This window comes from Oncorhynchus kisutch, linkage group LG2 (genome assembly GCF_002021735.2).
Source record: "Oncorhynchus kisutch isolate 150728-3 linkage group LG2, Okis_V2, whole genome shotgun sequence".
Taxonomy (NCBI): Eukaryota; Metazoa; Chordata; class Actinopteri; order Salmoniformes; family Salmonidae; genus Oncorhynchus; species Oncorhynchus kisutch.
In genome coordinates, this window is record NC_034175.2 from 21,587,406 (window position 1) to 21,610,609 (window position 23,204).

General features: G+C 42.8%; 1 protein-coding gene across 1 annotated transcript; it reads right to left on the bottom strand.

Moving 5' to 3' along the window:
• Positions 1–49: 49 nt before the first annotated feature.
• Positions 50–21,709, bottom strand: LOC109909610 (DNA repair protein XRCC1). The gene is made up of 17 exons (XM_020508634.2): positions 21,325–21,709; positions 20,857–20,949; positions 18,136–18,243; positions 17,849–18,007; positions 15,037–15,114; positions 14,433–14,556; positions 14,135–14,241; positions 13,403–13,571; positions 12,980–13,235; positions 12,302–12,418; positions 6,070–6,145; positions 5,800–5,908; positions 4,254–4,293; positions 2,885–3,021; positions 2,500–2,590; positions 2,196–2,271; positions 50–1,477 (listed from the first exon to the last, which is right to left on the bottom strand). Exons 1-17 carry the CDS (start codon positions 21,373–21,375, stop codon positions 1,370–1,372), a joined length of 1,899 nt encoding a protein of 632 aa, XP_020364223.1. The 5' UTR covers positions 21,376–21,709; the 3' UTR covers positions 50–1,369.
• Between the last annotated feature and the right edge of the window lie 1,495 nt (positions 21,710–23,204).

The following is a 23,204-nucleotide window of genomic DNA, read 5'->3' on the forward strand; positions in this document are numbered from 1 at the left end:
CTATCTGGTGGTCCAAATGGAATTAAGTATAAACTCCTAAAAGGCTTGTAAAAAAAAAAAAAAAGGCATTTCAACTTTAACAATGTTGAGTATGTTGTGTCAGGTCAGGTAATGAATGTTTAAAACTGTATGCATTCATCTCACACCACTGACATTTCAACAACAACAAAAAATCTGAAAAGTCTGAAAATGATTTCCATTCAAAATAATCATGGCAGAGAATTCAAACATTTTATCTTCATTTCTCTCCTCTCCTCCCTCGCTCTTCTTCCATTACCCTAATGCCCTTGACTGGAGAGCAGAGGACCCAGACGCCCAGGGGAGGGAAACATGGGTAGAACTGAATTAGAGGGGGGGAGGGGTGCGAGATGATAGAGAATGGAGGGATGGAAACAGCATTTAAAAATCCATTATTTTAATTAATCAAATATTTATTTGGGGGGGGAGGGAGAATCTGAAAGCAAAGCTAAGATGCTGTAATAAACAAGTCGAATCCAGACAGGAAAAATAAGGATGATGAACACATCACACATACCTACAAAAAAAACAAGCAAAAACGGGACTTATTGGATCCTCACACAATAGTTTCGGTTTACAATTCAAAAAGCATACAACATGAATAAAACAAATGTACACGTAATTCTACATGCTACAAATTACACTACAATCCCATGCATTTGCCCAAAGCGGACTTGCAAGATGCAAGATGAGAGGAATACCAACCAAACCTTGAAGCCTATTTCATATTCCTACACAGCAACAAGGACAAAGGCCTTCTTTTCTATTCATATTTCGTGGTCATTGGCCTCGATTGTCAGTGACCTTAAATAACTAACAAACACCTTTACGCCTGTAAACGGCACCCTATTCCCTATGTAGTGCACTACTTTTGACAAGGGCCCATAGGGCTCTTTATAGAGAATAGGGTGCCATTCCGGCTACACCTAGGTCTCTTTATGTTGCTCCTAACACTCATACACTCCCCTCTATCAAAGCCAGTGGCTTTTCAGGACATGATAACTGGAGTTTCGACATGGACCCTGAGGTAGTGGAGGTGAAGCAGAGATATGTTGTTTTAAAAAGCCCTGAAAGCGAGACAGATAGGGGAGTTATTTTTGTGCACCAGTACTGATAAGTCTTTGAAGATTTCCATCTCTGGTAGGGAAACCATTTCATCCATCTCTCTGGATGGCCTCAAGTAAAGTTAAGGCATTTGTACCAAAATGGCACGTTGCTTGGTTTCATTTACCTAGGGATCTGAGAAGAGCTAATGTCTATGGCTTCAATGTACACCTCTCCTACCCTTTGGACAGGTACAATACTGTTGTGTGTGTGTTTGTGTGTGTGAGCACGTTGGCAAATGCAAGTCTCAAGGGACAACAGTGTAGGGCTGATATGGCAGCGTCTTCTGTCGATCGTTGATGGCAAAAATCCATGTGGGTTTGACAAAGCTTAAATTACCATTCTCCATCAGTGCCTGTGGCAGAGAGAAAGCGAGAGTGGGAGAGAGAAAGGGGAAAATATATCAGGAGGTGGGAAACTGTTTAATTATAAAGGGGTAGAGACTGAACCCTTTGAGGGCATGAGGGTTCGCCAGCCAATATTTAAAAGGGGACAGCAAATAGTTCAACAACATATATATTTCAATAGCTAGTGACTTGGCAGAGGCACTTTCCATTGCAAATGAGCTTCCGTGGAATATAGATGTCCGTGTAACAGACCTACATCAAAAGGCAACTAACCACACACGTCCAATATCAGATCAAACATCAGTGATGTACAAAAAATGGCCCCGGTGTAGGTAAACATCGCATCAAAATAGTTTCCATGTCCTAGAATCTGATCTTTAAAATAAACCTAATCCAGGAAAAATGTACTAATTATTTCACTTAAGACAGTCATGTGGTAGCTAGAGTGTCAAAGTTATTTCATTCAAGACTTTCAATGAGGAAAATATCATGATGCATTTGTCTCTTTTTGGGAGCAGACTATGTATTGATCACGTTACATAGATGACGAGCTTTCTAACTCCCTGGAGTCATTACCCTTTATAAGTGTCTGTGTGTTACACAATCATGTTTGTGGTGTGAGTGTGCGCTTGCCTTCTCGTGTATCACTCTTATATTTGTGTGCGTCTGTGTGTATGCGTAACATCAAGAGGTCTTTCAAGGAAACAAAAGGGAGGTCACACTCACGTCTTCAAAGGAGTCGTGCCATCCCTCACTGGTGACAACAAACTGGACCTTCTCACTCATGTAGTCCTCCACCGCCCTGAAGAGGGGGACAAAGAAAGAGAGAGATATGGGGAGGGGAAGAGGTTCAAGAGAGTGCCAAAGCTACCTGTCTCGTCTGAGATCCAAACACTGTTTTAGAAAAGGTACAATGACACACAAGCCCTCATCCACTGATCACTTGTACTACCTCTAAAAGTACTAGTAAAGTACTACTGTTACAGGAAAATCTGCCCTACTCTCATTCTGGAGTCTTTCTTCTCCCTACCCGTTGAAGGCGATGATGTAACGCAGGAGTAGGCGTCTGTCATTGTTGGGGAACTTGCCGTAAAGGAAAAATCGCTTTCCAGTTAGGAAATCTAAAAAGGGTAGTAAGAAAATGAAAGATGAGCATGAGAGCAAGACTCCCTGCATAGCATTACAGTAATCTTCATTGTTCATCACTGATGGGAAAAAAAGAGAAAAAAACTGTCTGCAATTTGACAACCTGACGTTTGTGAGCGTTGTGAAAAACCAGTGTGGCTGACAGAAAAGTACTTATTTGATTTAGAATAACATGAATAATGAGCAAGAACAAACTGACACATACAGCCAGCCAGCACAGACTGTACAGAGAGAGGCAAACAAGGTCAGACAGACAAACAGAGACAGACCTGGTAGCTCAGGGATGGGCTCGTCCTCCTCGGCCTCAGCGTCAGTGTTCTCGTCAGTCGACCCTCCAAAAGGGTCCTCCTCCTCCACTCCTTTTCTATCCTTCTCTCCTTTCTTCTGCCGACTCTCGCTCTCTACCCTGCCGACGAGAGAGAGAAAAGTTGTTTATGAAAGGGGGGTTACGAAACTACTGACTGATGCTCTGCTGGTGTCCTTGAATGAAGAGACACCACACCTGTTCATTGATGCTGCACAACAAATTCAACAGACAGAACCAGACATTTCTGCCCACATACAAAACAAGGCTCTCTTCAGATTACTGAAAGAGCTCGAGGGGAATATTTGATGCAAGACCATTTCAATATGGCAGAGTTTTCAACTTGTATTGATGCTCTACAACAAAAATAACTAATGAATCAAATGATGAATCAAAATGAGAACAATCTGGGCCTCCCGGGCTGCATTGCAGTCCTAGCTGTGCCACCAAAGACTCTGGGTTCGAGCCCAGGCTCTGTCGCGACCGGGATGCCCATGGGGCAGCGCACAATTGGGCCAGCGTCATCCGGGTTTTGGGAAGGTTTGGCCAGCAGGGATATCCTTGTCTCATCACGCACTAGAGACTCCTGTGGCGGGCCGGGCACAGTGCACGCTGACCAGGTCGCTAGGTGTACGGTGTTTCCTCCGACACATTGATGCGGCTGGCTTCCGGGTTGGATGCGTGCTGTGTTAAGAAGCAGTGCGGCTTGGTTGGGTCGTGTTTCAGAGGACGCATGGCTCTCGACCTTCGCCCCTCCCGAGTCCGTACGGGAGTTGCAGCGATGAGACAAGACAGTAACTACTAACAATTGGATAACACGAAATTGGGGAGAAAAAGGTTCTAAAATAAATATAAAAAATCCAACCTACCTACTCCCGCCAACATGAGGATCAAGTTATCTTGGTCCCAGACCTTTGTGCTGTCTGGGCAACTCCTAAATGTCACTGGGCAACTCCTACGGTCACTGGGCAACTCCTACGGTCACTGGGCAACTCCTACGGTCACTGGGCAACTCCTACGGTCACTGGGCAACTCCTACGGTCACTGGGCAACTCCTACGGTCACTGGGCAACTCCTACGGTCACTGGGCAACTCCTACGGTCACTGGGCAACTCCTACGGTCACTGGGCAACTCCTACGGTCACTGGGCAACTCCTACGGTCACTGGGCAACTCCTACGGTCACTGGGCAACTCTGATAGCACAGAGATCTGAGACTAGGCTAGGGCAGAGGCACTGTCAAGCCAGAGGAACCGCAATAGGAATGGCTTCGACACCCGCGACAGTCAAATATTAATAATATCCCACTCATGTTCATTTGATGGTGTTAGTTACCTCTTCAGCTCATCCTCCGTGTCCATGCCAGACTCATCTCCTGTGGGATACAGGAGAATAACATATTACATCAGAAGAACATAACCTACATCAGGCAGACCATCTTAGCAACCTACATCTTACCTAACTAACCTACATCGGGTCATATTAGTCTATACTATGCTGTAGAAACGTTTGTAAGTGCTTTACCCATACCTCTAAGCTTTGCTCTTCCAAAATATAAAGGCCTTGTATTTAGGCCCTAGTTAAAGGCTAGGTTTCCTTAATATTCTTAATATGTATTTTCCAATCAGTGCAGATGGAGACAAGGAAAATAAGCTACTTCTAGACTATTGAGATGCACCCAGTCGCAATTCATTCTTCTTCCCTCTTTCATGTTTTGAGGTACGTGATGGGTTAGTAAAGACGTTCTCGTCTCACTAATGCGCCCGGACCACTTACTCGTGGCCTTGCATTACCATAGCAATTAGAATCATGCACAAGTCTCTCGGCAGCGATTGCTCTACGCAAGTGCTTCTTTCCGTTCTTTCGCTCCCCTTGTCCTCTCCACACGCATCCCTCTCTTCATGTCCTTTTTACGGCGGTGTTGTCAATCCGTCCGTCCCTCCATGCAATTCTTTAAAGCATCAGATCCCAACTTGTCTTCCTCTGTCCATATCACAGTCTTTCATTCCCATCCTCTTCAGTCTTAGTGGTCTTTCTTTCTTCCTCGGCTAGCCACTTGAGCAACATGTATTAAGGCGACTGAGCGATTCCATTCACTACACGGTCAAAGAAAAACATTTACGGCAATAACGGCTCTGGCAAGAAAAGGTGACGAAACAAGTCTCTGGAAACGAGTACAGCCAGAGAGTATATATGTTCCTTTCTCCTCCCTTTCCAACGCCGTGTCAGGGTCCTTCCATTCTGATACACGTGATTCAGCTGCTATCATTAGCTCATGAGAGCACCATTAGCTCATGAGAAAACTGGCAGCAATGATTTACTCAAGTTTATAAATAAGTGGTGAGAATAATGTCTGCCACGTAAATTAGTATATGTTCTGTTTGTTTAAAAATCAGTGCTGCACTGAAAATCTGAAGTGATCCTGATTGGTTTGACTACAGCCTCAATGTTTAGGATAAACCTTTTTTTTTAAAGGCATGGTGAAATCCATAGACTAGGGCCTAATGAATTCATTTAAAATCGACTGATTTCCTCATATGAACTAACTCAGTAAATTCAATGAAATTGTTGCATGTTGTGTTAATAATTTTGTTCAGTATAGAACAGTAGTTTTCTGCATTAGCGTTTTGAGCAATGCTTGTGCTTCTCAGAATGCATCTCTCCCTCCACCATGCGCACAGTGGGAAGAGGGAGTGAGAGTCAGCAGCCGACCGCGAAACAGGGACAGGAAGATAGTTTTATAACGGGAATCAAGATAATGCATAGGCTATTTCTGTTGACCAAATGGCTTTAGAACCATCTGCAGGAACGTTGTGCAGCAAAATCACAGTCATTTGAGGTTTGTCATCCCAGCTCTAATGGCAGTGTGTATAATGGAAACCTGGTTCATCTGCGTCTGTGGAACCACCATACAAATCCTCCTCCTCTTTCTTGATGGGGGTCTTTCTGGGAGTGGGTTGCCGTTCTTCTTCTCTCCTCTTTTGTGGAGTCTGCCAACGAGGGAGAGGGCAGTATGGGGGTGGGAATAGGACAAATACAATCATGTAAATCAGAACCATTACAATTATTTGAAGCAGAATTGTGTTTTTGTTCTTAGGCAATCATGTCACGGCATACTGCTAGGTCATGGAATGGTTTAAGAATCCCATACCCTCCTCTCTTTTTCCTCCTCACTCTCCTCATCGTCGCTCCCCTCTGAGCTGGACTCCGCTCCACCCATCAGGTACCTGGCAGAAAGAGAGAAATGCGGGAAGAAGAAAAAGATAGTTTAAAATAGAGAAATACAAAAAATGGGGTGAGGGGAAAAGAAGCAAACCAATAAGTGGTGAAAATATCTGATTGGGTAAACAAGAAGATTCCCATTAGATGGGCAGCAAAGGAACGATCACACTGGCTGGAATTTTACACAAAGGTTCAAATGTTGGAAGAACAACATCTGAAGGGTGCAAAAAAGTACTTCATGTTCCAGACAGACACAAAAAGGTTAGCCAGACACAGGTCACACACACACACAGTACCAGAAAACAGCACCATGGACAGCAAACAGTCAATGCATCCACATAATTCCCTCTTCCTGTTAAGTGGATTTGTTTGACACTTGGAGGTGGTTCTGTCCCTCACAATTACGTATTTGCAGTATGTAACAAAATAAAAATTAACAAAATAAATTAACTGATGCAATACCGATAAATAGATTGATAAGTTTAACAATGTGCATCGCGTGTCCCATTAACAATCACCCATATTAACAAAAAGTATTTAATTTCAAACTTCACATTTCCTTAGCATAGGCTACTTACTGTAATGAACGATATCCCCAAAATGCCTGGGATAAGTGATCGCTGTGGTCGGTTTATCTTTCCAGCTCCAAAGTAAATATATATTTTATACACTATTGTAAATGGAATTGTACATGTTGTTTTGCAAATGTTAAAGTGCTACTACGCAGACAGGGTGGAAACACATTTATGCACTACCTGGAATCTGAAGAGCTAAGTTCCGTGAGGAATTCATAAGGCAGTCAAACTAAACCAAGTATATGGATTTGACATCACGTTATTTACTGGGCCTAGATCTATTCTCAACCTCTACCTCCGTACCACCAATAGAACATGACATACTTTCTACTGCAGTATCAAAGTCATGTGCTGACAAGACAAATGCCCTTTTTGATGTGGAACCAAGCCATTCACACCAGTAAATAGGTTTTACAACACCTATCAAGGGGTGCCAGTCCCCTCTGAGCCACCCCACAGAAAGGGACTGAGAGGGTCCTATGACGAGCAAGCGTGGCAGTGTGGTGTCAGTGCGGTGGCAGTGCCCTTAAGGGAAAGCCCTTATCCTGGTCCACTCAGGCATGACTAAACCGCTAATGTGCACTATGAAAAATGTTAGTGGCTTAAATCGCATTAGATTAGGCCGTCCTTGAAGCGAATACATTACGGAATAAAACAATAAGTCTGGATGAGGAGAGAGGGAGGGGCGGCGGGGAACAGCGTGTGGCTGTGGCACCCAGATGAAATGGAGCCTCAGCCTCGACAGCGGCGTTGCTAACCCTCTCACACACACACACATCATTCTCAATCAAAGATGCATTACCTTTTACACAAACACACACTCTCCGGCCCCTCAAGTCACCAAGACGACCGCTAAGACGGCTATCAAGGGTCATCACTACTCACACGGTTACCGCTCTATTCTGTGCTTTGATTCCTCATATCCTACAGCACTGTTTAGATTGGAAAATGAAAGAGTAGAGGGTTTCCTAATGTTGTGTAGCATGTGCACACACACACACACACACACGACTGGCTACATGCTTAGCTTACAGAGACGGGGTCTGAGACGGAGCTTCTCAATCCTCTTAGGACACTTCACTTCATATGCAGTGTGGCGAATTACCTAAGGAAATGTATTGAATTGAGTTAAGGAATAGAATTCTCAAAGCTTTACCAGAGGGTAGGTCCTAAAGGAAAACTTATACTCCCTCTATGGAGAGCAGTGCGCAAGAGTGATTTGTTTACCTCTGCACTCAGAGGTCTCCGGAAGGCTAAGTATTTCATCTGAATTGTGTGGGAAAAGAATTAGTCTCGATGTCAGGGCCAAAAAAAGAATCAAAGCAGATCAAAACATTTACTGTATGACCATGAGCACATTTAATATGTTAATGTGCCTTTTTGATGAATTACTTCTACAATAAAATCAGATTGATCAATATATCTGATTGTTGATTCAGGTAAATGACGAGCCAAGGGCCGACGAAATATCAAATAATAAAAGTAGCAAAAATATAGTGGACTAACATTGTGATGTTGATTAGCTAGCCACTGTATTCAATTGGCTATTGTATTCAAATTCACCTCTACTGGTGACGTAACCGTGACGACAGCACTGGGATCCATTCATGGTCAATACGATCATAATTGCTCCAATCATTTTTTTGTAATGTTTTTTTATTTAAACTTTATTTAACTTCTCATTTAAAATGATGGCCTACCAAAAGGCCTCCTGCGGGAAATTATGCACAATCTGAGGGGAGGAATAAAGTTGTATATTATCAGAAAAAAAATTCCTTTCTTGCGAAAATTCCAATTATGAAAAGGTCAAGGGCTTTACCGGAAGAAAATGGTTATATGCACAACACTAGTTATCTAAGGTAATAATGGTAAAGAAAAAAAAATATTTAGGGAATAGAGTGAAATTTGGGACATGGCCTAGGTCTGTGATTGCTAAAAGGGAATCTAAAAAGGTTTCCGAGGCACTTCAGATGTTACCGACGGACGGACCCTTCAATAATCTACACTAACAAAGTTTACTTTTTTATTCCCCATTCATTCCATTTTGTTGCCGGTTTATCTTGATGCCACTTGAGGGAAGTGTGCTAGCGTGTGCCCCTCCTCTTTTCTGTTCCCTCCTTTCATTTTGAAGTGTTCTCGTAAGGACAAAAGGCACAGAACATTTAGATGCATAACAGTGTTTTTCTGGTTTGAGTTGGGCTGTGTGTTTGTGTATGAGCGTGTAAAGACTGTCTCTGTGTTTGAGTATGCATGTGTCTACATCTCTGTATGTGTGTCTGTGTGTGTGTGTACGAGCACTATTCTTCAAAGGAAGTGGACCCTTTAATTATCCATAGCAGATGCAGCTTTTAAATAAGAAATAAATCATTAGAGCTCCGCACTCCAAACAAGAGCTGCACAATGGAGACGGGATGGCTTGGATGGATGAGGAACGAGGACAGACGAGTGGAAGGCATGAGGGATTCTCTATACAAAAAGGAGTGGTAGAGGGAGATGGAAAGCAGTCTCCAGCAGAGGTGGTCAGTAAACATAGCCAAATAATGGTGGTAGTGTGTGTGCGCGTCCCAATGTAGAATTCTGATGCTAACGCAGAGAAAAATACACACAATTAGCGTGTTAATAGCTCAACAGTGTTAATTGGACTTATTTCCGCAACACCCTCTTACAACAGTACTTGATCAATTCGGCAAACCGCTTTCGAATTAGATGAGCTGATATTCATTTGTTTACGAGGGCCAATTACAGAGACATGATGTCAATACTGTCAGACTAAAGAAAATTTGTGCATTGTACAGGAGTAGGGAACAGTGTAGAAAAATATGGTGGAGGTGACTAGAAAGTACCAGACCTGGGTTCAAATACATGCATATTTACACTGAACAAAAATATAAACACAACTTATAAAGTGTTGGTCCCATGTTTCATGAGCTGAAATAAAAGATCCCCAAAAATGTTCAGATGCACAAAAAGCTTTTCCCTCTCAAATTTTGTGCACAAATTTGTTTACATCCCTGTTAGTGAGCCTTTCTCAGTTGCCAAGGTAATCCATCCAGCTGGCAGGTGTGGTATATTAAGAAGCTGATTAAACAGCATGATCATTGCACAGGTGCACCTTGTGCTGGGGACAATAAAAGGCCACTAAAATGTGCAGTTGTCACAACCACGTTAGCGCAGGACGTTTGCATCTGGCTTCTTCACCTGCGAGATCGTCTGAGGGGGGTGCCGAGGAGTATTTATATCTGTAATGAACCCTTTTTAGGAAAAACTCATTCTGATTGGCTGGGCCTGGCTCCCAAGTGAGTGGGCCTATGTCCTCCCAGGCACACCCATGGCTGCACCCCTGTCAGTGGTGAAATTCATAGATTAGGGCCTAATTTATTTAAATTGACTGATTTCCATATATGAACTAACTCAGTAAAATCTTAGAAATTGTTGCAGTTGCGCTTATATTTTTGTTGTGTAAGTATTGGAAAATACACTTTTCTGTGTATTTGAGTAATTTGAAATACACAGCCCAAAACAACTACTTTAAATATAAGTAGTTATAAATGCATGTCAATACATTTCAAACGTATTTCCAAATAAATTCCAAAATTCAACTTGTATTCAAAAAAATATTTGTCAAAATACTTTGTTTGAAATGTATTTGAAATGAGGTCTTACTGAAATACAATAAGTATTTGAAACCAGGTCTGGTAACTACCCGTGGAAGCAGTGATTTCACCTCAGGCGACAGACAAGAAGTGAAGACCTTATGTGAAAGGCAGTTTCACTTTGAAGAGCGGTAAGAAACCCTCAAATACCCTTTTCATATTATCTGAGGCCTTGCTTTGACTAACTCGAGAATCAATACACATAGGTTTGATTGAAGAGAGATCATTGAGGCCGCTTGTAGTGACAAGAATCATTAGTGGAAGTTGGAATCAGTCTATCACAGCAGGCTTCAACTCTTCAAGGGAACACTCTTCAGTGAGCTGCATAGGTACAGGTAAAGCCTTGGCAATAGGTGTTTTTATAAACACCATTAACTGCGAACTTCACTTAATTCGCTGAATTCAAAGAGCGTTATAATGGCTGCTTTCTGATAGAGAATGGGTCAAAGAACTCATTTATTTGAAGCAGACTTTTCAACACCACAGTCTCTTCTCTTTCACTTTTTATAAACACAGCAAAAAAAGAAAACATCCCTTTTTCAGGACCCTGTATTTCAAAGATAATTCATAAAAATCCAAATAACATCACAGATCATTGTAAAGGGTTTAAACACCGTTTCCCATGCTTGTTCAATGAACCATAAAGTTATGAAAACTTAGGACACTAAAGAGGCCCAGGGTCCCTGCTCATCTGAACGTGCCTTAAGCATGCTGCAAGGAGGCATGAGGACTGCAGATGTGGCCAGGGCAATACATTACAATGTCTGTACTGTGAGACGCCAAATACAGCACTACAGGGAGACAGGACGGACAGATGATCGTCCTCATAGTGGCAGACCAAGTGTAACAACACCTGCACAGGATCGGTACATCCGAACATCACACCTGCGGGACAGGTACAGGATGGCAACAACAACTGCCCGAGTTACACCAGGAACGCACAATCCCTCCATCAGTGCTCAGACTGTCACAATAGGCTGAGAGAGGCTGGACTGAGGGCTTGCAGGCCTGTTGTAAGGCAGGTCCTCACCAGACATCACCGGTAACAACGTCGCCTATGGGCACAAACCCACCATCGCTGGACCAGACATAACTGGCAAAGTGCTCTTCACTGACAAGTCGCGGTTTTCTCTCACCAGGGATGATGGTCTGATTTCGCGTTTATCGACGAAGGAATGAGCGTTACACCGAGGCCTGTACTCTGGAGCGGGATCGATTTGGAGGTGGAGGGTCCGTCATGGTCTGGGGCGGTGTGTCAAAACATCATCAGACTGAGCTTGTTGTCATTGCAGGCAATCTCAACACTGTGCGTTACAGGGAAGACATCCTCCTCCCTCATGTGGTACCCTTCCTGCAGGCTCATCCTGACATGACCCTCCAGCATGACAATGCCACGAGCCATACTGCTTGTTCTGTGTGTGATTTCCTGCAAGACAGGAATGTCAGCCATGGCCAGACAAAGCGCGGATCTCAATCCCATTGAGCACGTCTGCGACCTGTTAGATCGGAGGGTGAGGGCTAGGGCCATTCCCCCCAGAAATGTCTGGGAACTTGCAGGTGCCTTGGTGGAAGAGTGGGGTAACATCTCACAGCAAGAACTGGCAAATTGGGTGCAGTCCATGAGGAGATGCACCTCAGTACTTAATGCAGCTGGTGGCCACACCAGATACTGACTGTTACTTTTGATTTTGACCCTCACTTTGTTCAGAGACACATTATTCCATTTCTGTTAGTCACATGTCTGTGAAACTTGTTCAGTTTATGTCTCAGTTGTTGAATCTTGCTATGTTCATACAAATATTTACAAGTTTTTTTCCAGCGAACTTAACATTTGACAGTGAGGACGTTTCTTTTTTTGCTGAGTTGACCATCCTCCCCTCTCTCTGCCTCCCCCTCGTTCTGCCTCCCTCAGTCTCCCCCTCCCTCCCCTTACTGTTTGAAGGAGATCTTCTGCTTCCTCTTGTGACAGTCCAGCACCCACTCCTTCCGGACGATGATGCCCCCTGCTGACTTCACCTGGATGTACTTGGGGGTGTTGGAGAAGGCACAGCTGGGTGAAGCAGATGATAAACCCTTGGTTAGCACAGCAGCATCCCAGATGGCACTCTATTCCCTATATCGTACACTACTTTCGACCACAGTCCAAAGGGACCGTGGCTTCATCCAAATATGGCACCCTATTCCCTGTATAGTGCAATAAATACGTTGCCCTATGGGATGCAGGCATTGGACGGAAGCCAGGGACAGCCCACTGCTACTATGGGAGAGCGTGATTAGGCCAATGTGGGTCACACGGTCTGCTTTGCTTTCCATGCTGTTATTGTAATACTCCTGTAGTTACACTAATCTTGGATGTATATGATATGGAGACTATACTTGATAATATTACTTCTAAAAATATTAACACCACTATAATACTAGCCCCATTGTTGGTTGTATTCCACAAAATTCTTGTTGACCTGTTTCCAATATGTGCTAACCTCACTCTATTACCATTTTCATGCATCTTTAATTGACCAATATGTATTCAGATTACAATGAGAACCCAACTAAGGAGTATTTCCCAAACTACAACCTCCCAGTTCCAGCACCCTCCATCTCTTCCACTCACATGAGGTGTGTGGCGTCAGGGGTCCAGTCAGAGTGGTACTTGGCTCCCATGGCCAGGGCCTTGTCCCTCAGGTCCCCCCGGAAGGGGTTCTGGAAGCCGCTCAGCACAAATACCACCCCCTCCATGATCTTGTTGAGGGGAACAGGGGCCTCAGAGGAGCTGGACTGGGCTTTGGAGGGTTTGGGTCTGGACTTGGCTTCTGGTTTGGGCAGGCTCTCCTTCTTCTTGGTGTCTGGGGTATTCTGGGCAGGGGAGGCTGGGGTGAAAGTATGACAGAGGTGAGGAGAGTGGAAAATAGTTATATATTCTATCAGGGTATTTGCATTGATTTATTAAACTTACTTTATTCACACAAACATAGGTGAAAAAGGTGTAGAGTGAGTCAGTGAGTGGCTGGCTGACTGACTTGCAGGGTGTCTTTACCTTTGTCAGTGCTGGGGCTGGGAGTACTGGCTGTGCTGGGTTTCACCTTGGGTTTTGGGGTGGTAGTGCCCAGTTCAGGGGAGCCCATAGGGCTGGGTTTCTTTGAGGGGGGCGGAGCGAGGGCAGACCGGCGCTCTTTACTGAACTCAAACTTCCTCTTCACTGGTGCCTAGGAAATAGGAGAGGATGGATAAAGCAATTTGTCCTTATGGTAAAACCATGACAGAAATGTGTCCTCAAAGAGCAAAGCTGCTTTTCAAAAACTGCTGAAACTGCTTATCATTTCTAGAAGTGGGATAATCGACAAAAATGAGCAGAGAAAAAACAAGCGAACAAATGCAGGTCCTAATTATGTTTACATTTATGCAAATGCATTTATAAGTGAGTAATATCGCCTCTTGCTTGAAAGAATGATCTCTCTCTGAGCCTCTGGAAAAAAAATGTGCCACAAGCCAAACATATACCTCCATACTGTGTCATCTCCTTTCATTATTGATGATTTACAATGTTTACATTAAATCTATACAACATTAGCTATGAGGATGCAGTCTACCGAACAATCACCTTGTACCTCTTTTTAAAGAAATCAATATGGTATGCCTCTCAAATGGCACCCTATTCCCTATATTGTGCACTACCTTTGACCAAGGCCCATAAGGCGCTTGTCAAAACTAGTGCACTATATAGGGATTACGGTGCCATTAGGGACACACACCAAGCCTTGGTCCTTACCTGTGGTGTGGGAGAGCTGGAGGACGGTGGGGCTGAGGAGTGGCCAGACCCAGACCCAGACTGCAGGGCGGCAGCTGCATAGCTGAGCTTCTCAGTCTGTTGCGAAACTGTGGGGGAGAAGAGGTGATGAGATTGTGAGAGAAGTTGGGAAATATAGTTTCACATTTCTCACCCCACCAGCAGACCTTATGGTGCTTTTCGCTCACGCACTCAATCACGCCACATCAATACGCACTAATAAACCTGCAATGTGAAATCAGCTGTAACTAGGCCTTTAGCTTGAGTACAGTAGTAGTACCCTTGAGCGCTGGGCTGCCTTTGGAGGTGCTCTCTCTGTTGAAGAAGAGGCTGCCTGGCTGAAGACTAGGGCAAGCCGAGGGGGCCTCATCCTTCACCCGAAACTGGCCAAGCTTGGTCAACTTCTGTCATGGGGCAAGAGACGTTAGTGTTGGGAGAGCGTCTGATCAAGTCAGTCATGTTAGGAAAGCACAGGACATTGTACATAAACATCATTTTTGATGGTATGAATTCAAGTTAGTTCACTCAAATCAAAGGAAGTTTTGCAAAAAAGTTGTCTACGCTCTAGATGAGTCCACAGCCTAGCCCATCTGTTGTGTGGATCCAGCTATATGCCAATCCCAAATGATTGGGGAAGACAAGCACCAACTAATAAAACAGTGCCCATTGGAGCATATTACAGGATATGTGCAACAGATGGTTGCATATGGACTTATATGTAAAATCACTTTAAATGGTCAGAAAACGTGTAATTCAACTTGAGTGAAACTCTGCAAGCATTTTGATTTTATGATATAGTTTTATAGTGAATGAGTCTATTGAGTCAGTCTCAGTGGAGAGTGGGTTATGTAGAAGGTTAAAGATGACGGCTGAGCTTCTCTTACCGGTGGTGTAGTGGTTGGTAGATCACTTTTTTCTGATGGTGAATGGAACTTCACGAAGGCCACTCCGTATGCTATGCTCTGAGGGTAGAAAATGCCATTTGTCATCATGTCATTCCAATCTGAATCATTTTCATAAGGGTGAACAATAGGAACTGTGCTGAGACTAGGGCTGTGACAGTAACTGAATAACCGTGAGGCTGACGGTTATGGATGAAGACTATCATTAAAACTGACGGTATTGATGAAGGCTGTCATTAAAATAACCGTCAAAACAATTAAAAAATAGGCCAACATTTATTTTAGGATTTTAAAATGTTTTATTAACTTTATTTTCATGGAGATAAACTTTACCAAATAGCGGGAATTTTTACTAATGATTATAAGCAAATGTTTTGCTAACAGTGTTTCCTTTGATGTTTGAGCAGCTAATCTCTAGATGCACGGGGGTGGAGAGTGCTATAGGCTGTGGCAAAAAAAAACATTGATGTGTGGACTTGTTTCATAAAATGGATGTTTTCATTGCTTGCTAGTAAATAAATACATTGTTATTTAAAAAAAGGTTGGAAGTGTCTGACTATTCATTAATTATGCAACAGGAGTCGACAAGGTTGTTCTGGCTCTGAGGCCTATAATACAGTAATGTTGTGTCGAATGGACAATGCGCCAATCCTCTCCAATCTGGCATGGTATAATTTGATTCGGAATCTTTTCTTAATTTAAAGACTAATCTACGCTGGTCAGGCCCAGTCCTGGCTGATATGCCGCTCTAGTCGTTGTTGCTCCTAGACGTTTACACTTCACAATAACAGCACTTAGTCACCCGGAGCAGCTCTAGCAGGGCAGAAATTTGACAAACACACTTGTTGGAAAGGTGGCATCCTATGACGGTGCCACGTTGAAAGTCACTGAGCTCTTCAGTAAGACCCTTCTGTCACTGTTTGTCTATGGAGATTGCATGGCTGTGTGCTCAATTTTATACACCCGTCAGCAACAGGTGTGGCTGAAATAGCTGATTCCACTAATTTGAAGGTGTGTCCACATACTTTTGTATATATAGTGTACTTGTCCTGCTTCTTGTAAATGTCAAATGTAGGAAAGTGCCCAGCTGGGCTTCTCAGTAAACAAAAATGTTCTTCACCTCACAGAGTAGGAAGTCAACAAAGTCAGTTTTTATTTGTATTTTATTTTTTACATACACTCAAATTATAATAGTTGCTCGCAATATTTGAAAAATATTTTTAACAGTATCCCCCTCGATAATCAGAGTCGCAGATAAATAGGCTGTTGCGTGTATTTGTTTCTAGTTTAAGGAGTGTCAATTTAATCTTCATACTATATCATAGCTGTCCCCTTCATACTTTACTTCATTATAGCCTACTATCAGAAAGCTTAAGGTAGGCCTAGTTTTTTAAAAGCTCTTTAGGACAAGGTTACTTTTATCAATATATTTGCCGGTATTTACCCCCCCAAAATGAAATGCTAATTAGCTGCTAATGTGGCTATCATAAAGAACTACAAATACCATGACCTGGACGAGACTGACGAATTGAGGCAAAGGTAAGAATCTCTGGATTAACTATCTAATGTTAGCTAAATGTAGCAATGAATAAATTGGCTACATTTCTTAAAAAGTTGTCAATTCTTTGAACTGTCTTGTGCAAGTTTTAAATTGACAACTGTTAGCAAAGGTGTCAGCTAGAGATGACATACAGGAGCTTACAGGGATTTGTAGTTTTGCATGATGTCTACTTTTAAATTAGAGAGTAAATAGAGGTGATTATATTGCTAAAAGTCACTATTGTCCAAGAGAGTTATCAAACCGTCATCCCAGGGTAAAGCCTACAAGAAACACAGCCCTTATTTTAAGTGTTTCTAAAAAACCCTATGGGAAAAATGAATGGTGGAAAAACAATTGGAACAATTTCCCTATTTGACCACTAGGTTTTATGGGTATTATGGACACCTCCACTGTGGGGGCTCGATAGGCCTATATGTCCATTCAGAAAGTTTCCTAAAGTAGCCTGTCTGGACTCCATCTCCTTAATAAAAATAAATAAAACGCTCCTGTCATGATTTAATCTTGTAAAAGGCCTATTTTCAGAAGTTTAGGCTACATTATTTCTCTCATTAGTGTCCTCTCTTTGAAGGTCATATGCCAATGCCATCGAATGACAGCAGCACAGATTGTGACGTTATGCGACTATTTTGGGGGAAAGTGGTAGAAAACCCATCGGAATTCGTTGCAATGATTTTGTGTGTCGAAATAGGATCTGAATAGAATGTTTTTATATGCAGGAAAAACCAACAGAAAAGGACAAGGCAGATATACAGCTTTATTTTGACTCCACTAATAAGTAATAACCTAATAATAATAATAATAATAATGATATGCCATGATAATAACAAAGTTTAACAGCGTATTTTAAATAGGTTTTTATTGAGAAGCAGACGACCCCCCTCCTCATTCTGTCCTCGACCATGTACATTGGCCTGGCCAATTACTGTAACCTCAAATTCCAAGACCGTCAAAACCCTAGCTGAGACACTGAATGTAAGAGATGCCATTTTTCAAATAACTTGACTAATACCACATCGCCAGGGTTGTATTGATTAGGGCACAACGTAGCAAAATGTTTCGCAATGGAAAACAAAAATGGACGTTTCTTATTGGACACGTGTAGTTAGTCCCACCCTGTTTCAGTCCTTTTGCTGCCTAATGAATATGACCCTGGTTTACAATGACTTAGGTGGCATCATATACACACCCAAAGCTCTCTGTCCACTAAAGTTCTCTTAGTGGTGTGCAGCTCACCTTGTTGTACGGCTGGCTACACACAATCTTCACGCGGTCCCACTTCTCCTGGGCCTGAGCCTTCACCAGCTGGGTAGGGCCAAAGAAGCGCACACGGTTGGTGTTGGTGCCGTTACGGCTCTCCGTGGGGGACATGAAGGACGACGTGACCAGCAGAACCTGGGAGAGACAGTGAGAGGTTCTCTTAGGAATTAAGCAGCACACTATACCTAATGGTAGTGCATTCAGTGTGGTAGATATCAGCGAGGTAAACAGGTACTGCAATATACAGTAAGGGGGTGGCATACCTCATAGTCCTGGTCTTTGACAGAGGTTGAGTGTCCCACCAGCACCTCAATAAAAGCAGACCCTTCATTTCCTATGTCTATGCTGTACACCTGCTCTTCTTTCTCAAACTGAAACGATGGGGGAAAGAGCATGGGTTATTTAGTACAAACTAGGAAAAAACAAACAGGGCAATGCAATGTCACAATACATACAGTGCCTTAAAGAAAGTTCATACCCCTCGACTTATTCCACATTTTATTGTTACTGCCTGAATTCAAAATGGATTACATAGATTTTTTCCCCACATCCATCTACACACAATACCCCATAATGACAAAGTGAAAATATGTTTTTAGAAATGTTTGCAAATGTATTGAAAATTAAATACAGAAATATCTCATTTATAAGTATTCACACCCCTGACACAATACTTTGTAGAAGCACCTTTGGCAGCGATTACAGCTGTGAGTCTTTCTGGGTGAGCTTTCCACACCTGGATTGTGCAAAAAAAATTAAATAATGTTTTCTTCAAGCTCTGTCAAATTGGTTGTTGATCATTGCTAGACAACTAGATTTGCAAGTAGCTGTAACTCGGCCACTCAGGAACATTCACAGTCTTCTTGGTAAGCAACTCCAGTGTAGATTTGGCCTTGTGTTTTAGGTTATTAACCTGTTGAAAAGTGAATGAATCTCCCTGTGTCTGGTGGAAAGCAGAATGAACCAGGTTTTCGTCTAGAATGTTGTGTGTGCTTAGCTCCATTCCGTATCTTTTTTATAAACCCTTTATGACCATACATTATAGATTCCATAAGGCCTTTAGATATGGCCTAGTTTCCCCCCCAACATTGTGGTCTGAAAAACATGGCTCGTGGGCTATATATGCATGTGTGAAGTAATTTGTCATTCCTGTTGGAATCAAGCTTTAGGGAGTACGGATGTGACAATTGGAAATGTTTTCTTGTCAGTTAACAGACATTTATCATTTTCCATTAAAACTATAAGAAAAATGCATCAAATTTCACGTGAATTCACAATGCAGATGGTCTACATGGCGCTTCACACGGAAAGAAAATTGTATCGCTGCTGCTGCTCTTCCTTTTCACGTGGCACGTGTAGCTCGTTTTTGTCGTCCAATCACAAGTCATCAAACTGGCACTAGGCTAAAGTCAGAGCTAGAACCTCCATGTGGCAAGTTATTAGCCACTGGGCTCCCGAGTGGCGCAGCGGTCTAAGGCAGTGCATCTCAGTGCTTGATGCGTCGCTACAGACACCCTGGTTCGAATCCACGCTGTATCACAGCAGGACGTGATTGGGAGTCCCATAGGGCGGCGCACAATTGGCCCAGCGTCGTCCGGGTTTGGCCAGTGTAGGCAGTCATTGTAAATAAAAATGTGTTCTTAACTGATTTGCCTAGTTAAATAAAGGTTCAATTATTTTTGTATTTTTTTTGTAGATATCGAGCCTAATCAATGGAAGATGGAATTAAAATGACAGAACAAGAAGCTAAATGAGAAGGACAGACTACAACACCAAGAGCCAACAGGTAAACTGCTACTTAATAATCTGAATGGAGTTGTTAAGAAGGGGAGAAACTGTATAATTAAAGTTACGTAGTTTCAATTAGCTTAGCTAACATTAGCTAGCCATCTGGCTATCTAGCGTCTCTTGGTTTGATTGCAGTCAATACAGGCACTATGTAATCCAGGGCTCTCCAAACCTGTTCTTGGAGAGCTACTGTCCTGTAGGCTTTCACTCCAACTATAATCTAGAGCACCTGATGATAATAATTATCTGGTTGATAAGCCGAATCAGGTTCGTTAAAACTGGGGTTGGAGCAAAAACCTACAGGAGGGTAGCTCTCCAACTGGGGTTGAAGAGCCCTGATGTAATCAGATGAGATGATAAATAACAAGCAATAAGTAGTCTACCAGCGCACGTTGACTTGGTCGCAATCTCTCTCCCCTTCCTGCTCCTCTTGTCACTCACATTTGAGCTGCTGCTCTGCTTTTTTCCCTCCTACTAACGTTACAGCATTGTTGCGTCGGGTATTTATTAAACTGTTATTTTGCCTTTATGATGACGACGATCGGGACCTGTTAGTGGTAGTTATTCAGTTAGGGAGTGTTTCCTTAAGGTTGAAGATGCCAATTTCGTTTAAAAATATGAACTTTTACACCCCTAATAGGGAAGATATTCAACAATTGATTATCTACAATTTGCATTCAGAACGACTGCTATGGTGAAGAACTCGTCAAACAAGACTACCTCAAACATCTAAACTGGAACAACCATCTCAGTACGGGTGTAATAAGTCCAACCACTTACAGATTGGAATAATTTAGGAAAATGTATGTTATTTGTCTTAGATCAATTAATTAATGTGTATGCAGAAACATACAGTATATATTAAAACAAACTATTCCAAAAATCAACATGTAACAAAGCAAGCTGGGAATATAAATGGGCCACTCCCAAGTATTTTTAACCGATGGAATTAACGGAAATTAACTCCATCGAGTAATGACAAGCGGTGTTGATTCCACTGTGATTCAAATAACACTCCATTTATTCACTGCAGGTTGTGTCAATTTAAATCCAACTGGTGTTAACCCGACTAGAATCAAAACTAAGATATAACACACACACAACACATTTTAACATCTTCAAATTTGCTGTGTGAATTTGAGTCAGTCAATTGTTAGACAATCCCATGAAAACAGAGTGCAGAAGTAGCCTATTACCTGTATAATGACTGAGGTTTGTTTCTCCCCTGCCTTTGCTGCTTTCCATTTTCTATATGTGTCCGAGCTCAGCAGGTTGTCAGCCTTGTGAGTCTGCAAGGAAACAACAAGAATAGTTAGGAGCCCATGAACTGCAATTGCCATCTGGTGTTGTTACCACTGGAAATAGGAGTTACTGTTTAAATTCAAGTAGATACATTTTTGACAACAACAAAAATGACCGGGAAGTGTAGCTAGCTAGCTACTTCGAATGGTGTATGCAAATACTGTACAGTATTGTTACAATGATTATGTTCTGGTCTGAAAAAAAGCAATGTGCAGACTGTATATATAAAGGGCTAGACAGTCGACATTATGCCTCAATCAGACAGCAAGCAAACCTAGCTAGCTAACACGTTAGGAAGGTAGCAAGCGGGTTAACGAATACTGTACTAGTTAATTAGTCTAGATAGTAGTTGGAAAACTTACATTGTCTTCAGTGCTGCAAGACACGATGTGCATGAGTTTTATCTCCGGCATTTTGCGCTAGTCACTTGACTTGTCAAAAAAGTAATGCCGCTTTATTTGTGTTTTTTTCAGCTAATGAAAAGCTCTACGCTTTCAGCTAGTTAGCAATTGCCTGGTTAGCAAACAATGGAACACGTTCATGGCTAGTTTATAGCAAACAAAACGCCTCTAATGCTCCATAGAAGTACACTGTTTAACATTTCTGTATTTAATATATTGTATTTTACTTCCCTGTGAATTTTATTATCATGTGAAGGCGGACAGAAACAGCCGGAATGTATTTGGAGATTGAACCGTGACCACTGAATTTCACCAAATCCCTCTCAATTCACAACCTCCAATGTAACTTCCGGTCGATATTTTATTTAGCCAATCAAATCAGTTGACGCTTTTCGTCTTCTTCTACTTTTTGTTCTTCGTGTGGTTTTCCGGTCGACTAGACGCGTTGTTGCGTGTTGCTGCTGTTCACAGTTCGAAAATAGGGAAATAGGGAAAAAAGGAAAATGAACAACCATCTCAAATCAAATTGTATTTGTCACATGCGCCGAATACAACAGGTGTAGACCTTTCATTGAAATGCTTACTTACAAGCCCTTAACCAACAAAGCAGTTTTAAGAAAATACAACAAAAAAAGTAAGATATTAGAAAAACAAATGATTAAAGAGCATCAGTAAATAACAATAGCAGGGCTATATACAGGGGGTACCTGTACAAAGTCAATGTGCGGGGGCACTGAGGAAATATGTACATGTAGGTAGAGTTATCAAAGTGACTGCATAGATAACAGAGTAGCAGCAGCGTAGAAGAGGGGGGGGGGGGGGTGCAATGCAAATGATCTGGGTAGCCATTTGATTAGCAGTTTAGAAGTCGGGGGTAGAAGCTATTTAGGGGCCTCTTGGACCTAGATCTGGCGCTCCGGTACCGCTTGCCGAGAGGACAGTCTATGACTAGGGTGGCTGGAGTCTTTTGCCATTTTTAGAGCCTTGCTCTGACACGCCTGGTAAAGAAGTCCTGGATGGCAGCAAGCTTGGCCCTGGTGATGTACTGGGCCAAACACACTACCCTCTGTAGTGCCTTGAGGCCGAGCAGTTGCCACACCAGGCAGTGATGAAACCTGTCAGGATGCTCTCGATGGTGCAGTTGTAAAACCTTTTGAGGATCTGAGGACCCATGACAAATATTTTCAGTCTCCTGAAGGGGAATAGGATTTGTTGTGCCCTCTTCACAACTGTCATGGTGTGCTTGGACCATGTTACTTTGTTGGTGATTTGGACACCAAGGAACTTGAAGCTCTCAACCTGCTCCACTGCCGCCCCGTCGATGAGAATGGGGTCATGCTTGGTCCTCCTTTCCTGTAGTCCACAATCATCTCCTTTGTCTTGATCATGTTGAGGGAGAGGTTGTTGTCCTAGCACCACACGGTCAGGTCTCTGACCTCCTCCCTATAGGCTGTCTCATCATTGCCGGTGATCAGGCCTACTACTGTCATGTCATTAGCAAACTTAATGATGGTGTTGGAAACGTGCCTGGTCGTGCAGTCATTAGTGAACAGGGAGTACAGGAGGGGACTGAGCACGCACCCCTGAGGGGCCCCCTTGTTGAGGATCAGCGTGGCGAATGTGTTGCTACCTACCTTTACCTCCTGGGGGTGGCCCGTCAGGAGGTCCGGGGTCCAGTTGCAGAGAGAGGTGTTCAGTCCCAGGGTCCTTAGCTTAGTGATGAGCTTTGAGGGCACTTTGGTGTTGAATGCTGAGCTGTAGTCAATGAATAGCTTTCTCACATAGGTGTTCCTTTTGTCCAGGTGTGAAAGGGCAGTGTGGAGTGCAATAGAGATTGCATC